Source organism: Heliangelus exortis, chromosome 10, assembly GCF_036169615.1.
Source record: "Heliangelus exortis chromosome 10, bHelExo1.hap1, whole genome shotgun sequence".
Lineage (NCBI taxonomy): Eukaryota > Metazoa > Chordata > Aves > Apodiformes > Trochilidae > Heliangelus > Heliangelus exortis.
The window spans coordinates 9,869,403-9,888,848 of NC_092431.1; the positions used below are offsets into that span (position 1 = coordinate 9,869,403).

The 19,446-nt window shown below is 36.9% G+C and overlaps 1 protein-coding gene across 4 annotated transcripts in view; it reads right to left on the reverse strand.

Annotated features, from left to right (window-relative positions):
• SORCS2 (sortilin related VPS10 domain containing receptor 2) overlaps positions 1 to 19,446 on the reverse strand; it is a 530,032-nt gene that overhangs the window by 32,765 nt on the left and 477,821 nt on the right. For all 4 annotated transcript variants that reach the window (XM_071753437.1, XM_071753435.1, XM_071753436.1 and 1 more), the window contains exons 12-18: positions 19,284 to 19,360; positions 17,132 to 17,223; positions 15,674 to 15,781; positions 4,818 to 4,938; positions 3,332 to 3,465; positions 2,613 to 2,741; positions 1,056 to 1,227 (exon numbers count right to left, since the gene is read on the reverse strand). In XM_071753437.1, the coding sequence (XP_071609538.1) occupies positions 1,056 to 1,227; positions 2,613 to 2,741; positions 3,332 to 3,465; positions 4,818 to 4,938; positions 15,674 to 15,781; positions 17,132 to 17,223; positions 19,284 to 19,360 (833 nt within the window). The remainder of the gene's footprint in view (positions 1 to 1,055; positions 1,228 to 2,612; positions 2,742 to 3,331; positions 3,466 to 4,817; positions 4,939 to 15,673; positions 15,782 to 17,131; positions 17,224 to 19,283; positions 19,361 to 19,446) is intronic.

Below are 19,446 nucleotides of genomic sequence, written 5' to 3' on the forward strand. Positions count from 1 at the left end.
TTAAGACTTCACCAAAAAAAACAGCACAGGATTCCCTTAAAGGAGATTTTTGAACAGTTTTAAGTGGTTTACATACTGCTACAGAGATTTATAAAAGCTTCAGAATCTTCATAGTAGGAAATTAAAAAATCCAACTGCCAATCAAAATCATTAGAGTCCAAATTGTTACCAAATGCTCTATTCTTAAAACAAACATTTCCAAATAAATGATAACAAAAGAGGGATGTGCAACTTGCCACACAACTGCTGGGGCACTGCAAGCACTGGGATGCAGAGCCTGTGAGGCATTAAGCAGAGTGATGTTCTGCACGTAACCTTCTTGATTCCATTACTGAAATAAATCCCAAGTGCCTGATTTATGTCACACATGTCTGCCAAAATGTGCAAACCTTCTTCAATTCTTTACAGACCAGGGGGGTTAGCCAGGAAGTATAATACTCTGGTAACCTGAGCACAACAGTCAGAGACTAATACTAAAAAAATGTCATTAAGAAAGTCACCCACAGCAAACAATTAATCCAAAAGTTACTCTCTGCTTTTCGTCAGGGCCTTAGGGTGTTCTCTCTCTCAATAAACATTAAAAAAAAAAAAAATTATCACTGGCAACACTACTAATACCTAATAAATGTTCTAATACATAATGAATGTTCTACTGCAGTGCTATTTGCTAATTTCTGTAAAGCTTTGCCTAATACCTTTCAGGAAAGTCAGATTTTAAAAAAAAATTCTGTTCTCTGATTCAGCAGTTATAATTTTCAGTCCAAGAACCTCTGATAATTTAGTTCCTTTGATTTTCAAAGAAGCTGATGCCTTTAAGGAATCATGATTGACTACGCCACTGAAGAAACAAATCTCATTCTGTGGACAGAATCTGGTGGTTTACTGGGCTTACTGGATTGTCTGATTCACTGGAAAAACAGAATTTTCAGTCCATAGACAATGACTAGTTTTTCTCTAAAGCTCAACTTACCCTCATTCAGCAGCAAAGCAGGTAGAAGAGAAAGGAACCATAAAAGTAGTGAGGAAACTCTCATAAAGCCTATGTTCATTACTACCTGCTCTTGTCTGACAATGAAGGTGATGTCTTCCCCAGGCTTAACATCCAGACTTTCTTCTCTGATGCTGATCTGAAGTCCTTTGGGAGCCATCAATGGACACATATGCTGTGCTAAGTTCTGCTGTAGGTCTACACCACCTTCACACACATTAGAAACAACTTTTCTATACCTGCAGAAACAGCAAGCAGTGAGCAGAATGAATCAGAAGTAAACAGGAGAATGCCATCAGTCACTGAATCTAAGTGTAGCTAATGAATATTCCTTTGGTTCCCAAACAGGCCAGAATGCACATGATCAAAACCAACTCATGATGCAAATACTTTGGTGAGGGACATCGCCTTTACTGAGTAAAACCCATTAAAGAGAGTGTAGAGCACAGTGAGAATTTCACTTTCGTGCACTGAGAGAGTGCCTTGTCAAATTTAGAAACAATGCCTGAGCGGCTCTCCAGGAGCTGTCTTCTCTGCCATACCCCTTCCTAGATTTCAACAGTGCACTAGAGACTTTAATTCAGACCCTAAAGATCAGGAAAAAATTAGACCAAGGAGCTTTTGCACTAACCTGTAATCACTTCCTTATCTGCTGCTCTCAAATATATGCATTTCTTAAAACACTTAAACCATTTATTTAACATAGTGGTATAAGAGATTGAAAACCCTAACATTTCAAAAGGCCTAATAATGAACTACTTGGATGTGTACAGTAATTATTTACAGATCAGTTTCACTCAGGTATTTAATTTTTAAACATCCTTTAAAAATGGAGTCAGACTCCAGTCCTTTGAATTCCTATTCTGTATATCGCAGCTGTCAGGCACAACCCAAAAGGCATAATTTTCATTGGTAAGGCAAATATACAGAGACCATTCAGTTGCCAGATTTGACATTTCATCATTTGGTTCTCCTCTCCACAGCCAACAGAGATGATGTTATGATAAGCCAGAATAGATGCCAGCTGCAAGTTTTTCTCAGCACAGACGTCAGCCTACTTTGCAGTGTGTATTCTATGTGGTATTGTTTACAGTTACTAAAGCTTTCCTTTGATTCTGAGCATCCCATATGGTCAGGAAGAGGATCTATTCTCCACAGAACTCCTTAACCTATGGAAGTGAGAGACTGTTAAGTTCTGTGAGATGTTACTGGCTCCTCAGAGTAATTCATCAGTTCCAAACCGAAAATTGGTCTCAACTCAAGCAATGGGCTAAAAAAAATTAAAAAATAATACCTTTGGACACTCCTATCAGAAGCATAGTAATGGCTACAAAACGCGGTTACAGAGTAAAATATAAAAATACTGGAAAGAAGACAGCTCTGCCTTCTTTTCAAATGGGTTATTCTTTCAGCTGCTGTGAACACAAAAAGTAACAATTCTTTTTCACTGGTTTGGAGGAAGCTTTTGCACTTGCTCTAGGCCAGAATTAGAACTTTTGCATATCCAGTTTTCTTAGTTTGCCTGATTTACATTTCCTTAAAACCATCTATGTGGCTCTTGGCTGGAGTGCTCTCCCCAGCTCTGGAAGCCTCTGCAAGTCAGCTGAAAGCAAAATCAGCTTACCCAGTGCTGCTGGTGTATGCCTGTCCCAGCATGCAGTCTTCAGGAGGTTCTTCAGTGTTAAACCAAAAATCAGCAAAGCATTTGCTAGACTCTGATTTCAGAGGGGCAGAGCGCTCAAATCCATAATCACTGAAAAACATAAACATCAAATCTGTTACTATCCCCTCTTCATTCATCAGTCTAATTTGAGGTGGATGAGGCTACTTTTTTTAAGAGTAAAAAGATTTTTTAAAGTATTATTATTTAAATTATTATTCTAAATACAAGATGATGAAGCCAGTTCTGTTCTAAATCTAATTTCAAGGGGAATTGTGCACACCTGACGGAAAAGTTGGTTGTAATTGCTTTGTCAGTTCTGCAAAATTAACTCTCTTGGAAACTTAGATTTTTATGATTGCCTTTGCCACCCAGAGCAAAACCCTTTTTCTGTTTCTTTTTGCTGCATTTGCAAATAGAAAGGGTTTGCTTTCCTCATAAATCAATCCAATGGTCATTTTTCAAGTCTTGATCAATAGAGAAAAACATCAGGATTCATTCATTCATGTGAAACAAAAACTTAAAACATGGCATGTTTTAAACAAAGGAAAATAGAAAAAGCAACCTGCTATTCAAATTACACATTGACTATTTGTTTGTACATGGCTGTGTGGGAAGAGGGACATAAAATAAACCAAGCACAAACTCTAGCGATAAATCAAGAACTCCACAGACAGACTTACCATAAGAAATCAGAGTTCACGCATTCACAAACTTTGGATGTAAGAGCTGATGTGAAACTTCTCCCTTTAATGCACCATGATGAAATCTTCCTCTTCCGAAAGCTCCTCTGCTGGCCCATGATGCAGCGATCACCCTGAACATCAAAGCACCAGACTTACTGCACACTGTAACCTACACCATGGAGACCATAACCCTAACCCTATTGCTGACCCTAACCCTAACCTTATGTTGTCCTAAGAAAGGCTGCTCTTGCTGCCAAGACTATAAACTTGTAGCAACTCTTTTATATTCAAATGCATGGGTACACAAAGCTCTCACAGCCACTGCTGTCCACTCATGGGTCACTACAGAGTTGTAACATACATTACATTTCAGGGCCCAAATCCAAAGATATACATGAAAATTTCAAATGCAGTCTAACCGAAGTTTCATGTGTGCACAATCTAGGCACAACCCTACAACTGGCCATTTAAAAATTCATTGTGGAGGCAGATGGATAAAGTTCTGTCTAAATCACTTGTCTCATCTCTGCAGTCAACACAAAGCACCAATCATGTGCATGCAGGTAGAATTAAGACTATCTAAACACTTTCCTGTGGCAACTGGGCAGCTGCATGCACTCTGTTAAAGTAATTTTAGTGGTTTAAAATTCCTGAGATATTTCAATGCCAATACCCCAAGATGCTGTTACTCTTTGGCTTAGATCTGCATAACATTCCTAGTAAACACACAGCATTCCCAAACAAGAATTATAAAATTAGGCGTGAGAACTAACAAATGAGAGCTGAAGAGCTGGAATAACAGAGTAGTATCCAAAAAAACCCAGCCCTGCAGAAAGCAAGAGAACAAATATACTGGAAGGAGCACAAACATAATAAGAAGAATTATTATGAATAAATAAAAAATATTCCATTTAATGTATAAAACCCTCACATTGGTCTCTTTAATCAATACACTGTATAGAGAATATAGCTTCCCAAAATTGGGTTTGGCCAGAGAATCAGGATTAGCACATTGTTAATGCATTACTGCAGAAATGTTATTCCCCTAAACAACTGGACTTCATTACATGACTGGTCCACTGAGAACTTAAATTTCTTCTGGAATGGGTGTTACTTATGGAAACTTATATACAAGTACAGTATGTCAGGAAGTTGGCAGTACATATGACTGTCTGCTGAAGTTACTTCAATCGATATTACACACTTTAGTTTATGGTATATTTTTCCAATCCAGCAGGACCACCTATTATTATGGCAGACCACCAGATAAACTTCTGCCTTTCCCAGGACACATATCACACAACCAAAGGGAAAAGAAAATCCTCCTCCATTTTAAACTACTGTAAAATTAGAAAATACCAATGTAAGGAGAACAAAGCTGGGGAGGTAGCATCCAGGTACTACTTGAAAACATTTTCCTAGCACATAGTTCTACATGAAAGCTATGGAAAACTTGTGGCAGTGAATGTAAGACCATGAATACCTGTAGATTTGTGAGTTCCCAAGATTCATAGTCATCATCAGTGCATTCCCTGGTAAAGGATGGTCGGAAGTCCACCTTCACCAGTTCCCAGTCTGAGCGGTAGCTGATATGTCCAAAGACTCTGAACAAAAAGATCGGAAATAACACTTTACTGGAAAGAAGTACCATACATCTGATGTTCAAAATGTCAGTTCTACCTTTTCCTTTTATTGGTCATGGTTCCCTGCTAAAAAGTCCTTGGTTAATTTCTCTTACACTTTTATTCCTCTTCATATACAATGTGTTTAGTTAGGAAACACTTAAGAGTTGTCTATCAAATGCTACAATGAAAAAATAGAGCTCACAGATTAGTGATTTTTTCCCCCAGCAAACTACACTGAAATCTAAATGGAACTATACTACCTTTTCTAATGTGGAACCAACATTTTTGTCTATTTGGTTATATAAAACATTTTTTGACAAGAAGCTCAGATCAGGGAGCAGAACCCAGGATCATCGGGTTCAGTTTCCACCTCTGTCACTCATTCTTTATGATTATGATGCTACTTCTTCAGTTGTTTGTGTGGGTTTCTTTTCTTAATTTCTACACATTTCAGATGGCAATTTGCAACTGTTCACACTCACAACAGTACCATAAAATTGAATTAATTTCTAAGGAATACACTGGATCTAGACATTGTGTGGAAGAACTCTCTTCTCTTAATTTCAGATAGTCCAAAATATAACAAAAAGCAGCCATAAACTGCAAATTTCTTGGGGGAAGAAAAAAAAAAAAAGAAAGGAAATCTCACTGCTTTAAAAACCAAGATGTACTTTCAAAGCAGCCAACATTTTCAAAGTCAAAATTTTTATTTCCAAACCAAAATGGGTGAGTATGACATTCAGCAACAAATTAGAAAGGTTAAAGACGTTTTTGGGTAAAAGTCAAATGTATTTGTGGTTTGTATTAGGCTTATGTGGCTTACTTGCCAAAGAATTTAAGGTTGATTCTGAAGCCAATACTTCCCGTGCAATTCATACTGCACAGAGAGTTCATATTCCAAGCTTTAATATCATTCTTCAAACTAATTCATTCCTTTTGTTTTGCCCTCAGTTTTGTCCAAATCCAGACACAGCAGGAATGGGGCAGTTTTGCTAAAAGGATTGTGCTGTGCAGTCATTTCTCTTGTCCTGAATACCAGGTTCAAAGTGGAACTAAGGTAGATCAGAAATCATTGAGTGAGGAAATCATTGATACTCTGCAGCACAGAGGTAACATCATGACATTGAGCTTCCTCCCTGATAGATGGATGTAGAGCTGTGAAGTCTACCATAGAGTCTGAAAAAAAACTGCAGAGACTAAAGATGCACAGTGATTTCCCCCTTTTCCTTCCGATATTTTCACTTCTCAGGCATAACACCAAGATGTAGGCATCTACAGATTACTGTTCATACTGCCCAGATAATAATGACCAACCAATCCATGCTCACAAGAAAGCTCATCACCTTAAGTGCACTTAATTAAAAAGAAACGTATATTTAGTTTGCAAATCTTACCCTTGTCTTAGTGAGGTTCTGAGGCTAGAGTACTTGGATGATCTTTCTTTTCAAGCTACCCATGACTCAGAAGTAGAAACAATACACATAACCAGAAAAAATGTGGCTTAGTCCACTGGCTGTATGTGCACATAAGTGTGTGGTTCTATTTCTCTCAGCAGGAAGACTGTCTTGCCTCAAGACCTGCAGGTTTAGTTCCTTTTCAGCTGGATCATGAGAGCTGCCATCACGGTATAACATTCACTTCTAGTTACATATGCAACAAAGTGACTACTTAGGTGGTCTCATGCTTTTTTCACAATGCCTGCTTCAATATGACTGGCTTTGCTGACAGCAATAACGTGTATTTTGCACGCTAAAAACATATGCATATTTTTTTAAAAAAATATTTTTTTCTCTCTGTGCAATGTATTAACGTAAGGCAGATTTCATGATGTGCTTAAGAAGCTACCAACCTCAGTGAATGCTTCTTCAGACACAACAATCTCTGCAAATTTGTCTTTTATTAACTCATTTATCTACAAATTCGTTCTAATGCAAGCAGATTAATACTGTCAGAGCTTCACTACTACCTCAAGAAAAGTATATTCTAGAGAACAAATGAAATTCTCTTCATTCATGTTTGCTATCTCAGGTTACTCATGAAAGGAGAAGCTAGAAGATGGTTGAGTTCAGTGCAGAACAGAAGACCGAAATTTTCCTAAGCATATATATAAAAAAAAATCTCTGAATTATTACTAATTCTCTGAGACATCCCAGAGGATAAGAGTGATTGCAGATGACTACAGAAAAAGAAACATTTTGCCAATATAGACATACACACATATATACCAATATGTGTGTGAACAAAAAAACATGTAAACAAAAAACACAAGCTTACAAAAACAAAAAAAGCCAAAAAACCAAACAAAACCAAACAAAAATGAAAAAAGCAAACAAAAACAAAACCAAACCCCAAACAAAAGCTAACAAAAAACAAAGAAACCCTCCCCAAGCAAAACCAAACACCCCCTCCCCCAAAAAAACCCCAAACCCTATATCTCAGGGAATTGCACAATTAATTTTGTTATCCACAAAGATATCAAAAAAATTATGAAGGTATCCACTTAAAAGCACATTGGAGATAATTAAAATGAAAACAATAGTCACTGTAGATGTGTCAAAACCAAATCATGTCAAGGCAATGTAATCTCCTTCTTCTACAGGGTAAATGGCTTAGTGGATAAAGGAAAGGAGGAAATTTAGCATATTTTGACCTTTGCTAAACCAGGAGTACATATCCATTTAGAAGAATCAATTTTCTAGAAGTAGTCATCAAACAGGGAAATATTTTGAAATATGTATTGGAAAGATATGATGGGTCCACCCTGTGGTCATTAATACTCCTGTGGTCAAATAACACAAAATTTTGTGGATAACACAGCAGAAAGAGGGCAGACAAAGGCTGATGGAAGCAATGGTCAGAAATCAACATGACATACTCCAAAACCAAAATTGCTCCTAGGAAAAAAAAAAAGAAAAGAAAAAAACCAAAACAAGAAAACACCAATCCACAACAAAGGTGCAAAACCAAAATGAATAATAACTTTCAAAAGTTCTTTCTAAATTCTGGGAAATTAAAACAAGAATGCAATGTTGCTACAAAAGAAGGAAGATTAATTCTAGGTTGTATTCAGAATTGGAAAGTAGAAAACATGGAGCTAATTAATTTTATAAAGTTGGCACTGGGAGAACCTTTGGAAGAACAGTGCCTAATTTTGGATATTAAATGCATATTTAGACACCCACCAAAAATTAATTTGAAGAGGGGTAAGGATGACTCATAAGCTATTTAGACAATATCACCAGTGAAGAAAGACTGAAAGCATTATGGTTTTGTCTGGTAGAGATAAAGCTGAAAAGTACAAAAGAAGTCTTGTTATAGATTGAAGAGTTGTCTCTAAAGAGACCTGGAGGAGGGGCAAAAAAGAGGAAAGACAGGGATCAATAAACTTAAAAGATAAAGTTGAAGAATTCTTGAATTCCTTCTCTTCAGAACTGATGAGGTCACACCTGGAGTAATGTGCCATCGACAGGGACAGACTGGAGAGAATCCAGCAAAGGGCCACAAAGATGATGAAGGGATGAGAGCACCTTTCCTATGAGGAAAAGATGAGAGATGGGTCTGTTCAGCATGGAGAGAAAAAAGATCAGGGGGAATTCTATTAATATCTCTAAATCCCTGAAGGAAGAGTGGAAAGAAGATGTAAACAGGAGGTTCCCTGTGGAAACACAGCAGGAAAATTTTTTTTTTTTTTTTTTTTTTTTTACTGTGAGGGTGACCAAGTACTGGCACAGGTTGCTTAGGGAAATCATGGAATCTCCAGCCTTGGTGGTACTCAAGAGCTATCTGGATATGGCCCTGGGTGAGTGGCTCTAGGTAGCCCTACTTGAACAGGGGACCAGATGACCTCCAGAGGTCCCTTCCAACCTCAGACATTCTGTGATACTTTAATAGTCATTTTATAAAATTCAGAGGTTTAATTTAGCAACTGAGATTGTCCAAGTTGTGCAGTTGTACTGAGGACTGGTGATGACAACTGTGTGATGCATAGCTACTTTTGTTTAAAATCAAATGTCTCTTTCATTCTAGACATGCTGCTTTCATGTCCCAAGTCCTACACTGGCTTTTGCTCTCCTCTACATGATTTGTCAACTGTGATGCTCGGACCAGCCTGCTGCCAAGGTAACAGAATCTGTCTGCACAGTCCTGTACTACCCTGCTGACACACTCTGCTGCTTGGTGTGCCAGCCAAAGGTGGACCAGGACCACCAGTGTTTTGGGAGATCCTTCAAATGTATAAATATACCAACAGTAAATCTGAGTCAACTAAGGACCACACATAGAGGTGATATGGGCAATCTCAATGGTTCTGTGGAGACTAATTTTTTATGAATAATTTTTTCTGGGCAGCACCTAAGATATTCAGGCATATGCAAAAAGGCAGGTATCTGATATTCCTTGTGGATCTGAAGCCCAAAATCTAACAGTGAGTATATAATCAATATGGGGAAGGAAACCAGGTTATAATTAATTATTTAAACAACTTCCAGTCTGTCTCTTGGCAAGTACATGTTTAAATTGAAGTGGTCACAGAGTTATACTAAAAGGTATTTTGAACTTGTTCCCTATGTAAGGCTTCCTTGCTTGTAGCAAATCATATGAGTGGCAATCACAATTCTCAGTAAACTTACTGTACCTTTATAATATTTTTTAACTGTCACACCACCTTGATTATTTTTATGATACAGTTGCAGTTTCAGATTGAATACTTACTTGACCCTCCTTATAGTTCACTAGAAAATAGAGACCATTTGCATTAAAACAGAAATAACTCTCTCAGCTGTCTTTTGCCTAAAAGACTATGGTGATCTTCAAGAGTTTTCTTAATTTAGACCTTTAACTACAAATAATGATAATGAAAAATCAAAAAAATGTGACAATCTTCTATTAGTTTTGCCTGTTGTAGTTCATATTATTACAGTACCTTTGAACATGCAGCAAGACAGATGACCTCCCATGCCAAAATCCATAAAGAAATCATCAAGCTGAGGGAGTAAAGTGATGAGGTTGTGGCACAGAAAGATGCACTTTGTCTCTAGTGTAACCACTGCCAACACATGCAGTGTTCTTTCTAATGCACAGAAGCAGGAACTTTATTAAGGATACATTTTCAAGGTGATATGGGTTGGAAGAGCACGTCAGCCACAATTATGCCTACAGTGTTATTTAAAACCTACCATTTTCAAAAAGAAAAAAAGACAGATCAATCATTATAGACATGCTTTCCTCCACACACACAAAAATGGTCTTTGCTTCCCTTATGCCATGGAAAAATCAACAAAACTAGGGAAGTCAAAGGGTTCATACCAGTAAAATGGATTAAAATAATGTAATATTCAAGCTGCAGTCTGTTACAAACTGAGGCTATAACTCTGCATACTTTTTTAATTCCCCAAAAGAACATAACAGAGGTTACATTTTCTGTGGCCTTCCTAAATTGCAACTACAGAAATTATGAATGCTTCCATGTGCAAAAGTAGACACCTGCCTACACAAAGCAACTGAAGACAAACAGTGTTTGTTTACACAACAGTTCATGTGCAAATAATGCAGAGACACTTAAAATGTAAGTGCCTTAAACTACAAACACATGCATATAGGCATATAGTTACTAGACTAAAGAGGAGAAGAGTAGGTTCTCTCTTTTTTTTTTTTTTTTGGTTTTTTGGGTCTTTTTGGTTTTTTGGTTTTTTTGTTTGGCTGCCAAAGTGAAAAATGAGGGGAGGAAACAGTTTAGTTGAAATTGAACCAAAATATGTTTTTTTCATTGTTTCCTGCCACAAAAATAATAATTGCCAATCATTCTTTTCTGCCAAAACATCTCAGTGTAAGCTCTTTTGGGGAAAAAGAATGGAAATGAATGCTTAGGTTCTAAGAAGTGCTGGGGAGGGGCAGGATGAGCATGTTCCCTTTTTAATCCAGAAGTTCAGTGGCTTCATGAGGTTTGTAAATTACCTCCAACATTTTTTCCTTCTATTGGGTAAATTCCTGTCCAAGCAAAGTATTTTAAATGTAAGCTGTTCAGGGGAAAAAAAGATCACAGGTAGGAAATTCTTCATTCAGACTTCACCTAGCAAAGCTGGAGTAAACAGCCTATGGTCACCTCAATTGCAGCTCCTTCATTCTGAAAGCAAATTCTAGCAAAATGGATTTCAAGGCCCCACCAAAATTTCTGTAAAATATTTGCATGTTTTTATTGTGGCCAAAGTTTCCAATGTCTGCCTCATCAGCAGCATTTATTAGAACTAGAAGCAAAATGGGAACTGTTTCCCTGAAATTGAAGTGAGAGCAACACAGCTGCAGGTACTCACTCAGTGACAGGGGCTCAGAATTACACACAGACTACCAGAATAAAAAAAGTCACATTGCACTTTTTATCTCCTATTCTCCTCCTTTAAAGAGATGCAAGACAATAAAAGATTCTTACAACACATTGATTCCTAACCTTTCAGCTCCTCACTCAAATACATTTCCAGGTCCACACTTAAAATGTACTGAACATTAAATGTACTAAACATTTTGGGCTATACCAAGACACCAAAAGCATCCATTTCCCATGCTTCTGAATATGTTATGAAAAGTTTATGGAAAGAAAAGAAAACAAACAAAGCCTTACACACTGAATTTCTTTTGCACAGAGGAGAAATGGGGCAGCCCCATGGTATTAGCTCCAAAACCAAAAAGTTGGCAGAGCCTCTTCAATGCACTGATTTGATCTTCTAACATTTTTGTCTGTCACCATGCCAGCAAAAGCATTAGACTTGCCACTAAATAAACATTTGTACATCGGGATTACCTGATGTCTAAATTAGATTGAAATAGAGTAACCAGTCTCCTTCTTTAATGTTCTTCCAACAAGGTCATTTATTGACAGATAAGTTCTTCATTATGCAGACAGCAAAACAATCAAATCGAACAATGCTTCTCAAAGCAAAGATTACCTAATTGCAAATAAAACCTTACCTTTGGAAAGCAGCTATTCTCCTACAAGAATATAGTTTTATCTACCAGTCATCTATCTTTTTTAAGAGTTGCTGTATGAAAAAGTCAGTAGTGAAGATTTTGCAATACCGAAAAGAACCTTCAACGAGTAAGATCCTCAGAGGACAGGTAATGTGCTGCCATATGTGGCAGAAGAATAAGCCTCACAGCCCACATGTAATGTTGAGTTATTTATGTTGTTAAGGCTGAGGCTGACTTTCCTAGCAGAATTGAGAGTTGAAAAAATCCAGATGGTTCTCCCTGATACCTAACATCTGTCAATATCATATCCACCTTATTTGATTACATTTAAATTAGACTATTTTTTTACTTCCGTTATTACCTAGGAACCTTACAGGAATGTAACAGTGGACTTTCAAGAGAACAAGATGCACACACAAGAGTTCTGCAGTTCAGAGATGTGATAAAGTTCTCAGCACCACCTCTACGAGACCTGAGATAAAAAATCCTCTGGAAAAAAAATACAGTTACCCCTAAGGAAGACTTTTACTCTACATGACATAAAGAAAAGCAGTCCTGTTATATAACTCCTTATTGTCCTTTTAAAAGGACACATGGTCCAAGGTACCACAGTTTTCCTGCCTATGGGGTTGATAAGACAACATAAATAACCTGGTTCAGGAAACATTCCCAGAAGCTGAACTGTGATTTAGATGTCATTTCAACAGTTATGATATTTTTATCAAATGAGCTCCTCCCTTTGAAAAGGAACATCAATATTTCAGGCACACAAAAATTCTGCATTTTTCCACTGACTTACGCCCTTACTCAAGCCAACATTATTAAGTAATTTTTCCCAAATATATAATATTGCTAATACTGCAAACCATACATTTCACAATAATGCTGGATTTGATCCCTTCATTTAGAAACTGACTTATACACAGGATGAGTTTCCTGTAATTTTTAAATACTACTGCTAAAAACTCTTAAAAATCTTAACTAGGTCTATCACAGAGCACAATGGAATAAGATATAATTCCCTTGGTATTTGAGTGCACATATTTTGAATACTGTGGGTGATTCAAATGAATGATTTAGATTAATGTTGTTTGGCAGATGACAACTCAATTTATGAAAAATTTTGACAAGTCAACTTTTTTTTTCTCTGTCTTGGAGAAAACAGAAAACTTTCTGAAATGAAGACTTAAATCAACCAGGTCCACATTCCCCTGTTTCTTCAGTAAAGCTTTCCAGACCACTTCATTTTGGATAAGTTAGGCTAGAACAGGAATCCAACTGGGAGTCCCTTATGCTTTAGATCAAATATCCAGTCACCAAGCTGAAGAATGAGAAGCCTCTCTTACGCAGTGTTACCAGGTCCCTTAATGTCTTTCCCAGATAATATTTTGTGGATTTTTTTATTTTTTCCATAAAAGCCAAAAACCTTCAAAGAAATTCCAAAGATGGCTTCAGTGGAACCATGATTTTATGCTATAGTAACAGCTGCTTTCCATACAAGTAAAATATTCTTTGACTCTTTTGTGAGTTTATTCTAGAAGCTTTAAATAAAACAGCATGTTCCACAGTTTTGCTGTACACATTTTAGTTACCTTCCCAGTTAAAAATTATGTTATCTCTGCTAATTTATGTATATTTTGACAACTATTTTGACAACTTTTTTTATACTTTTACCTCAAGTCCTTGCTTGAACAAAGTCCCTTTCAAAGGGAAAACATCAAATTCCTGTGCAAGTAAAAAATGCCAGACTAAGTCTTTAGTAATGGATTCAGGAATTCTTTAGTGTTAAAGATGCTGTTAATTTATTCTCATTTCCAGACACAAGTTCATCTTACCATGTTCTACCCAGAAGAAAAACTTTTATCTAATAACATGGAAAAGATGGCACAGTTGATTTTTTGACATTCCTCAACAGCAACAACTCACTGCAGATTAAGTCATGACCAGCAACTCAGTACAAGTTGAGAGAATAAGAGATCTTGATGAAAGTCAGAGATGTCACCACTGGGTAGAGAACATCACCCTGAAGGTAAAATCCAGTCAAAAGTAGTAGGAGAGACAAGGAAGCTGAAATAACAGAAATAAGGAAACATACTGGAGGTTTATTCTTCCCATTAACTCTAGAGTCTGGCAGAAAGGCTGCAAGTCTTTTCAGGGCCAGTCAGTGACTGTATGTCACTGATGTCCTCTGTGTTCAGTAGTTAGCTGCAAACTAAGATCCTACAGGACTGGCATTTAGATGCTGGACTCAGACTCCCTTTCTGCACTTATAAACACAAAAGTAAAACGATGCCTTTTTGTCATCCTGGGCTCATGTATCAAATGTAGCTACAGTTTTATATTTTTCAGATGGATGATTTAAAAAAGCTATCATTTTACATGAGCTCTTCATCCTATTCAGCCAGATATTCAAGTACATCTTCACAAAATCACTCTTTTAAATGACACTTAATAAGAAAAAACAAAACAAAACACACCTCCCCCCCAAAAAAACAGAGCATATAGTCATCACGTACCTTTTTATCTGCCTGTAAGTATTGTTTAGGATAAACATTTGATTCCCCCTACTTCCACTGAAATAAATGGAAATCCCTCATTCACAGGCGTAAGTATCTCTGTGTGGCCATTATACCATAAAAAAATTATGGTATATTATACCATAAAAAACCCTATGTTTGAGAAAAGGGGAAGATGGTGGAATAATACTGCTCTTCATGTCATACAGGTATAAATAACAGAGGAGAAATGAGACAGTGGAGAAAGAAAGACCTATCAGACTGACTTCACTCCTGCACAGTAGAGCCTTACCAACTAGTTGTAAGGCTTTTAAATATATTGGGTAGAATTTCTGGTTTGCTGAGGATCCTTTACACAGCTTTACAGCAGACTACTTTTTCTCTTCCTGGGGAAAATGCTACTAGTAGATGTCAAAGGCAACTCTATTTGTAACTCCTAGGAGAAAAAGCATGTCATGAACACAGGGAGCTCCAATGCAAAGGATCACACAAACTGTTCTGATAGGAGCACACATTAGTAATATGCACACCTGAGTTCATTCCCCTTTCCTGCAGCAGTCAGCAGGTGCCTTTCCTCCTAATTGGACCAGTGTTTTATATTCTCAGATACTTCTAAAATATTAGCATTTCTCCTAGAGATTGAGCAAAACTTGGAGCTCAGATCTAGGCATACCTGGCCCTTTGGAAAAAGAGAGATAAACAGGGCTGAGCTGCAGAATCTGGTTATTTTTTGACTCTTTTCACAGTATCTGTCTCAGTCCCTGCAAAGATTTAAAAAGTGTATTTGTTAGCATGGTTTTTGGTTGCAGAAAGTTCTGTAATGGTAGTTACTAGGACAACAACATAGTTTATACAATGAAGCCAATTTTCACAAAGAGACAAGATAGATGAAGTCTGCCTAAGAATTTGCAGAAAATAGGAAAAATGCAGGAAAGAGTTATTTTTTATCTATTTCTCGTATTTGCAGCGCTATTATCCCACTCTCCCTCTTGGTAACCTTGCAAAATTTATATAAACAATTTGTCTTTACAATCTGAAATATTGCAATAATTTCAAAGGCAGGCTGCATACTAGGTCTGTGCAGGCATCAGAATACAAGCCTGTGTGACTGCAAGAGGTTAAAGTCACCAACTCACACGTACACAAGTAAAAATATGCTCAGATGCATAATCAGAGAGAGCCCTGGAAAAAACCAAACCAAAACAAACATTAAAAAAAGTATAAAACCAGAAACTTACGTCATGACCAGTGTCTCATCTCCAGGTTCACTGAGTAATCCATCAACAAAGACTGAAGTGCTGGTAAAATTATGTGTGCTCCAAGTCTGGCCCTCATCTATGCTGAACCTGTGAGCAGGCAGAATTTTATTTTTATTTACAACTGCTTTTATAGAAAGACAAAATGAGTCATTAAAATAATAAAGAAAATCCCCTTCATTACTAAAGCTCAGAATTTACAGTTACCAAAATAAAATATGCCAGGCCAGGCACCTCTTCTCATTAATGTATCCAGGGGTTCACATCTTTATCAGGTGAATGATAAATTTGCCACAACAATGGAAATTCTCGGGCAGATAAACACCAAGGTCTTTCAACAAAGTCCTTTGCTACCTTGTAGTTTCAAGCACAAGTTAATTTGCACTTCATTCCTTCTAGTAGTCTCTGAGATAGAGACTTAAGCAGAGGTCAGTGAAACATGAGAGGCAAACCAGACCAATTGCTAAAACATGTGAGAGAGGCAGTAACTGCAGGCACCAAGATTATGGCCCTTCACAGCTGCTCAAGATTTTCAAACTATGTTATGAATCAGCAAAACATTTCAAATACTCTGTGGAACCAAAGTCTCTTTCTCCTTCTGTACATTTCTCCTAGGTCTTTTGTATAGTGGGTTAATGATGGCTTTCATTCTAGCTAACCAGGTGTACACAGTGTACACAGTATTATGCAAAAATGAGCCTAATCACAAGTCATAAAAACATCTGATGCATTTTATGCTGGAGATGGGAGTTTTGTATGCCATGGCACAAGGTTACCATATTTTGCTTCACTATCATCCAGTATGAAACTAAATACAGCAAATCCTTCCTGTCAAACAAGGCCTGGGAAGGCCATTTGATCCATGACAGGATCTATGTATAATTAATTTGTACATGACTCTCTCAGAAGACCTGAGAACTCACATAATTCCTTTCCCCATTGGCTCCCAAGGTCTACACCATCTTGCCCTTGACAGAGCAACTCTGGGCTATATTTTTCCAACATTTTCATTCACTCTGTCCTTAGGAGGGGACAGAGCTTTATTACAGTATGAACAAAGTATCCCGACTGGGTACCTAAACCACATATTCATCATAGGTTGAGCATCATTGCCATATACTGCTGGTGCAAACCAGTAGCAGATAACAATCATGAGGAAAAATACTTGTACTGTAGAATTCCAGGATAGCCTTGACAGCAAAAATATCAACACTGATGCAAGAAATGTATTATGATTAATGCATTATGCCATGGTACCTACAGCACCATAATGTAATCTTTATTAAAACATCCACCTGCATTTTGTTTTCCTAATGAACATTAAATTAAGCTGACTCCACCTGTATTTCATACATGATCACATCAAAATGCTCATCTTAAACTCTGAACTTTGAGGTCTCAAACACACAATAGCTCTACTCTAACTGACTGTTGGATTACTTGAGTATTTTCAGAGGAATAGAGGTGTCTTTGATGGCCACAATAACTCCACCATGGTCCAGGTACAAGATGTGATGCTCTTCCTCAAAGACCTGCAAGTCAGACAAAACCAGGCCAGCTAAGCAAATACACAAAACAGCAGAAAGGAAAGGTACAAGCAAACAAGGATTAAAAGACTTAAATGTTTTACAATGCCCACACTTCAAATTGAAAAGGGCATAAAAGTCAGCTTAACTCATATTTCTCCCAGATGTAAAATAAAAGAAACTTAAGTAGGTGAATCAGAAAATGTTCAGGTTCAAGTCACAGTCAGATTAAACTGTCCAAAATTATTTTAGCCCAAGCTTGTATTTCTCACACTCTGCATTCTCCATTCCTTCCTATTATATATCACCAAGTAACTTACCACCTTACTTTGGTATTTGCCATATTCTGTGTATCTTACAGAATAAAATGCTTTGCAGTGTAATTCTAAGAAAAATAGTAAAAGCACTGCTGCCCATGACTTTTTTAAATGTTCTCTTGACTTTACAGAACTTGAAATGATTGGTGCAAGCATGTTTTCTGCATTGCCAGTGTCAATGATCAATTTAAATTCAAACTTTTTGTGATCTCACAGAGAGGCTGCTCTGAGCTCTGCACAGAAATACATATAATATTGATTTAATGATGCAAACAATTCAAAATTTCCTAAATTATTTCATTCGTTTTCTAGAGGTCATCAGCAGGACTAAAATAAATGAACAGGTAGAAATCTTCAGGTGATAAAGTGAGAGCTACTGCACACACTTAGCAGTTATGAAATGAACATGCAACCTCCTACGCACTGTGACAAAACAAAGATGAAAAATGTAAAAGTTAACTTTACTTTGCCTTATAAATGAAAAAATACTTAAAATACTAAATGCTTCTTTTTTTTTTTTTTTTTTTTTTTTTTTAAATGCTAATGCTTCGTTTAGAGGATTTATCAGCACGACTGAACCAGAGGAGGAGAGATGGATCTTACAGCACATTCAGAATCACTTTAAAAATAGTTAGCATTTTATTTGGGCTCAGAATTCAGTTTTCCTCTCGTGGAGTAAAAGCATATTTTATGGGAATCCTTGGGCTCAAGTGTCTGATCAGATTTTCAATGTTGTCAATTTACAGGTGATACCTTGATATGAGGCATTTACAGTCCTATCTATTTGTTCCACACAGCTGCATATTTTAGAAGAAAATTTGCTGAAGGACAGACATTAATTTTAGATGCACTTCAAAAGGATCAGGTCGGCTGGAGTCAGAGAAACAAGCGAATTTTTAACCTTCCTCTAAACTTTTTTTGCACTTTAGCTTAAATCAGAAAGAAACAGCATATGCTAGGACACAGTCTCCAAAATACTGAAGATAAAGAAAAATGGTAAATGCATCACTTTATCTGAATTAGGTTTTCCAGGACAAACACCATGGCAATTTCCCATGCATAATTTTAGTACTTCAGCTCCAGCCCATTACAAAGCACAGCAGACACATTACATATTAATGCCATCTTCACATGATGCTCTTCTTGCACACATTTCAAACATTAATTGCACCAATAAACTGCAAACCTTAAACTGACACTAGGCATCAGAAGCAAAAGACATCCAGAATTCAAATGACTTTACAGGTACTACAGAGATGTTTGTTTTTTTTTTTAATACTTTGGGTTGGTTTTAGTCCCAGAATTGATTAAATCACAGTAAAAGTCATGCAAAGTTTTTGGTTTTTTTAAAATCTCTTTTTGCTTTCTCAGCTTTAGTGAATAACAAAACTTAAGCTTAGATACCAATTTTCAAAGCAGAAGAATTTCTATCTTTCTACCTAACACAGGCCTTTTAGCTTGGAATATTTGTACCACAAGATCTAGCCCAAGTCCACTTCATCATTAGCATAGAAAATTACTTAAATATTAAAAACCTAAATGAGCCATTTTTTTAATGCAAGATACTTATAAGATCTTTAAAGAGACCACAATGTTTGAGTTTCTGCAGACCCTGACAATCCAACCAATCCTAGTCTTTTCAAATCACTTTTGTAACCTCTCCCATAGATTAGTTAAGCATCATAAAATTCATTACAGTTGGTACATGAAAATTATTTCCAGGTGCCTTTGATGATTTCTGTTTCCTACCTGACGCCACGTGTTCCCACAGTCAGAGGTTATGTACATTTCTTCCTTATACTCAACCAGCTGAGACCCCAGGTTACCTGTCACAGAACAGGAGTGAGAGAGATTAGATCTAGTGCTGATGCCAGACAGGGTGAGAAACTTCTTGGTCAGAGTAAGAACTAAA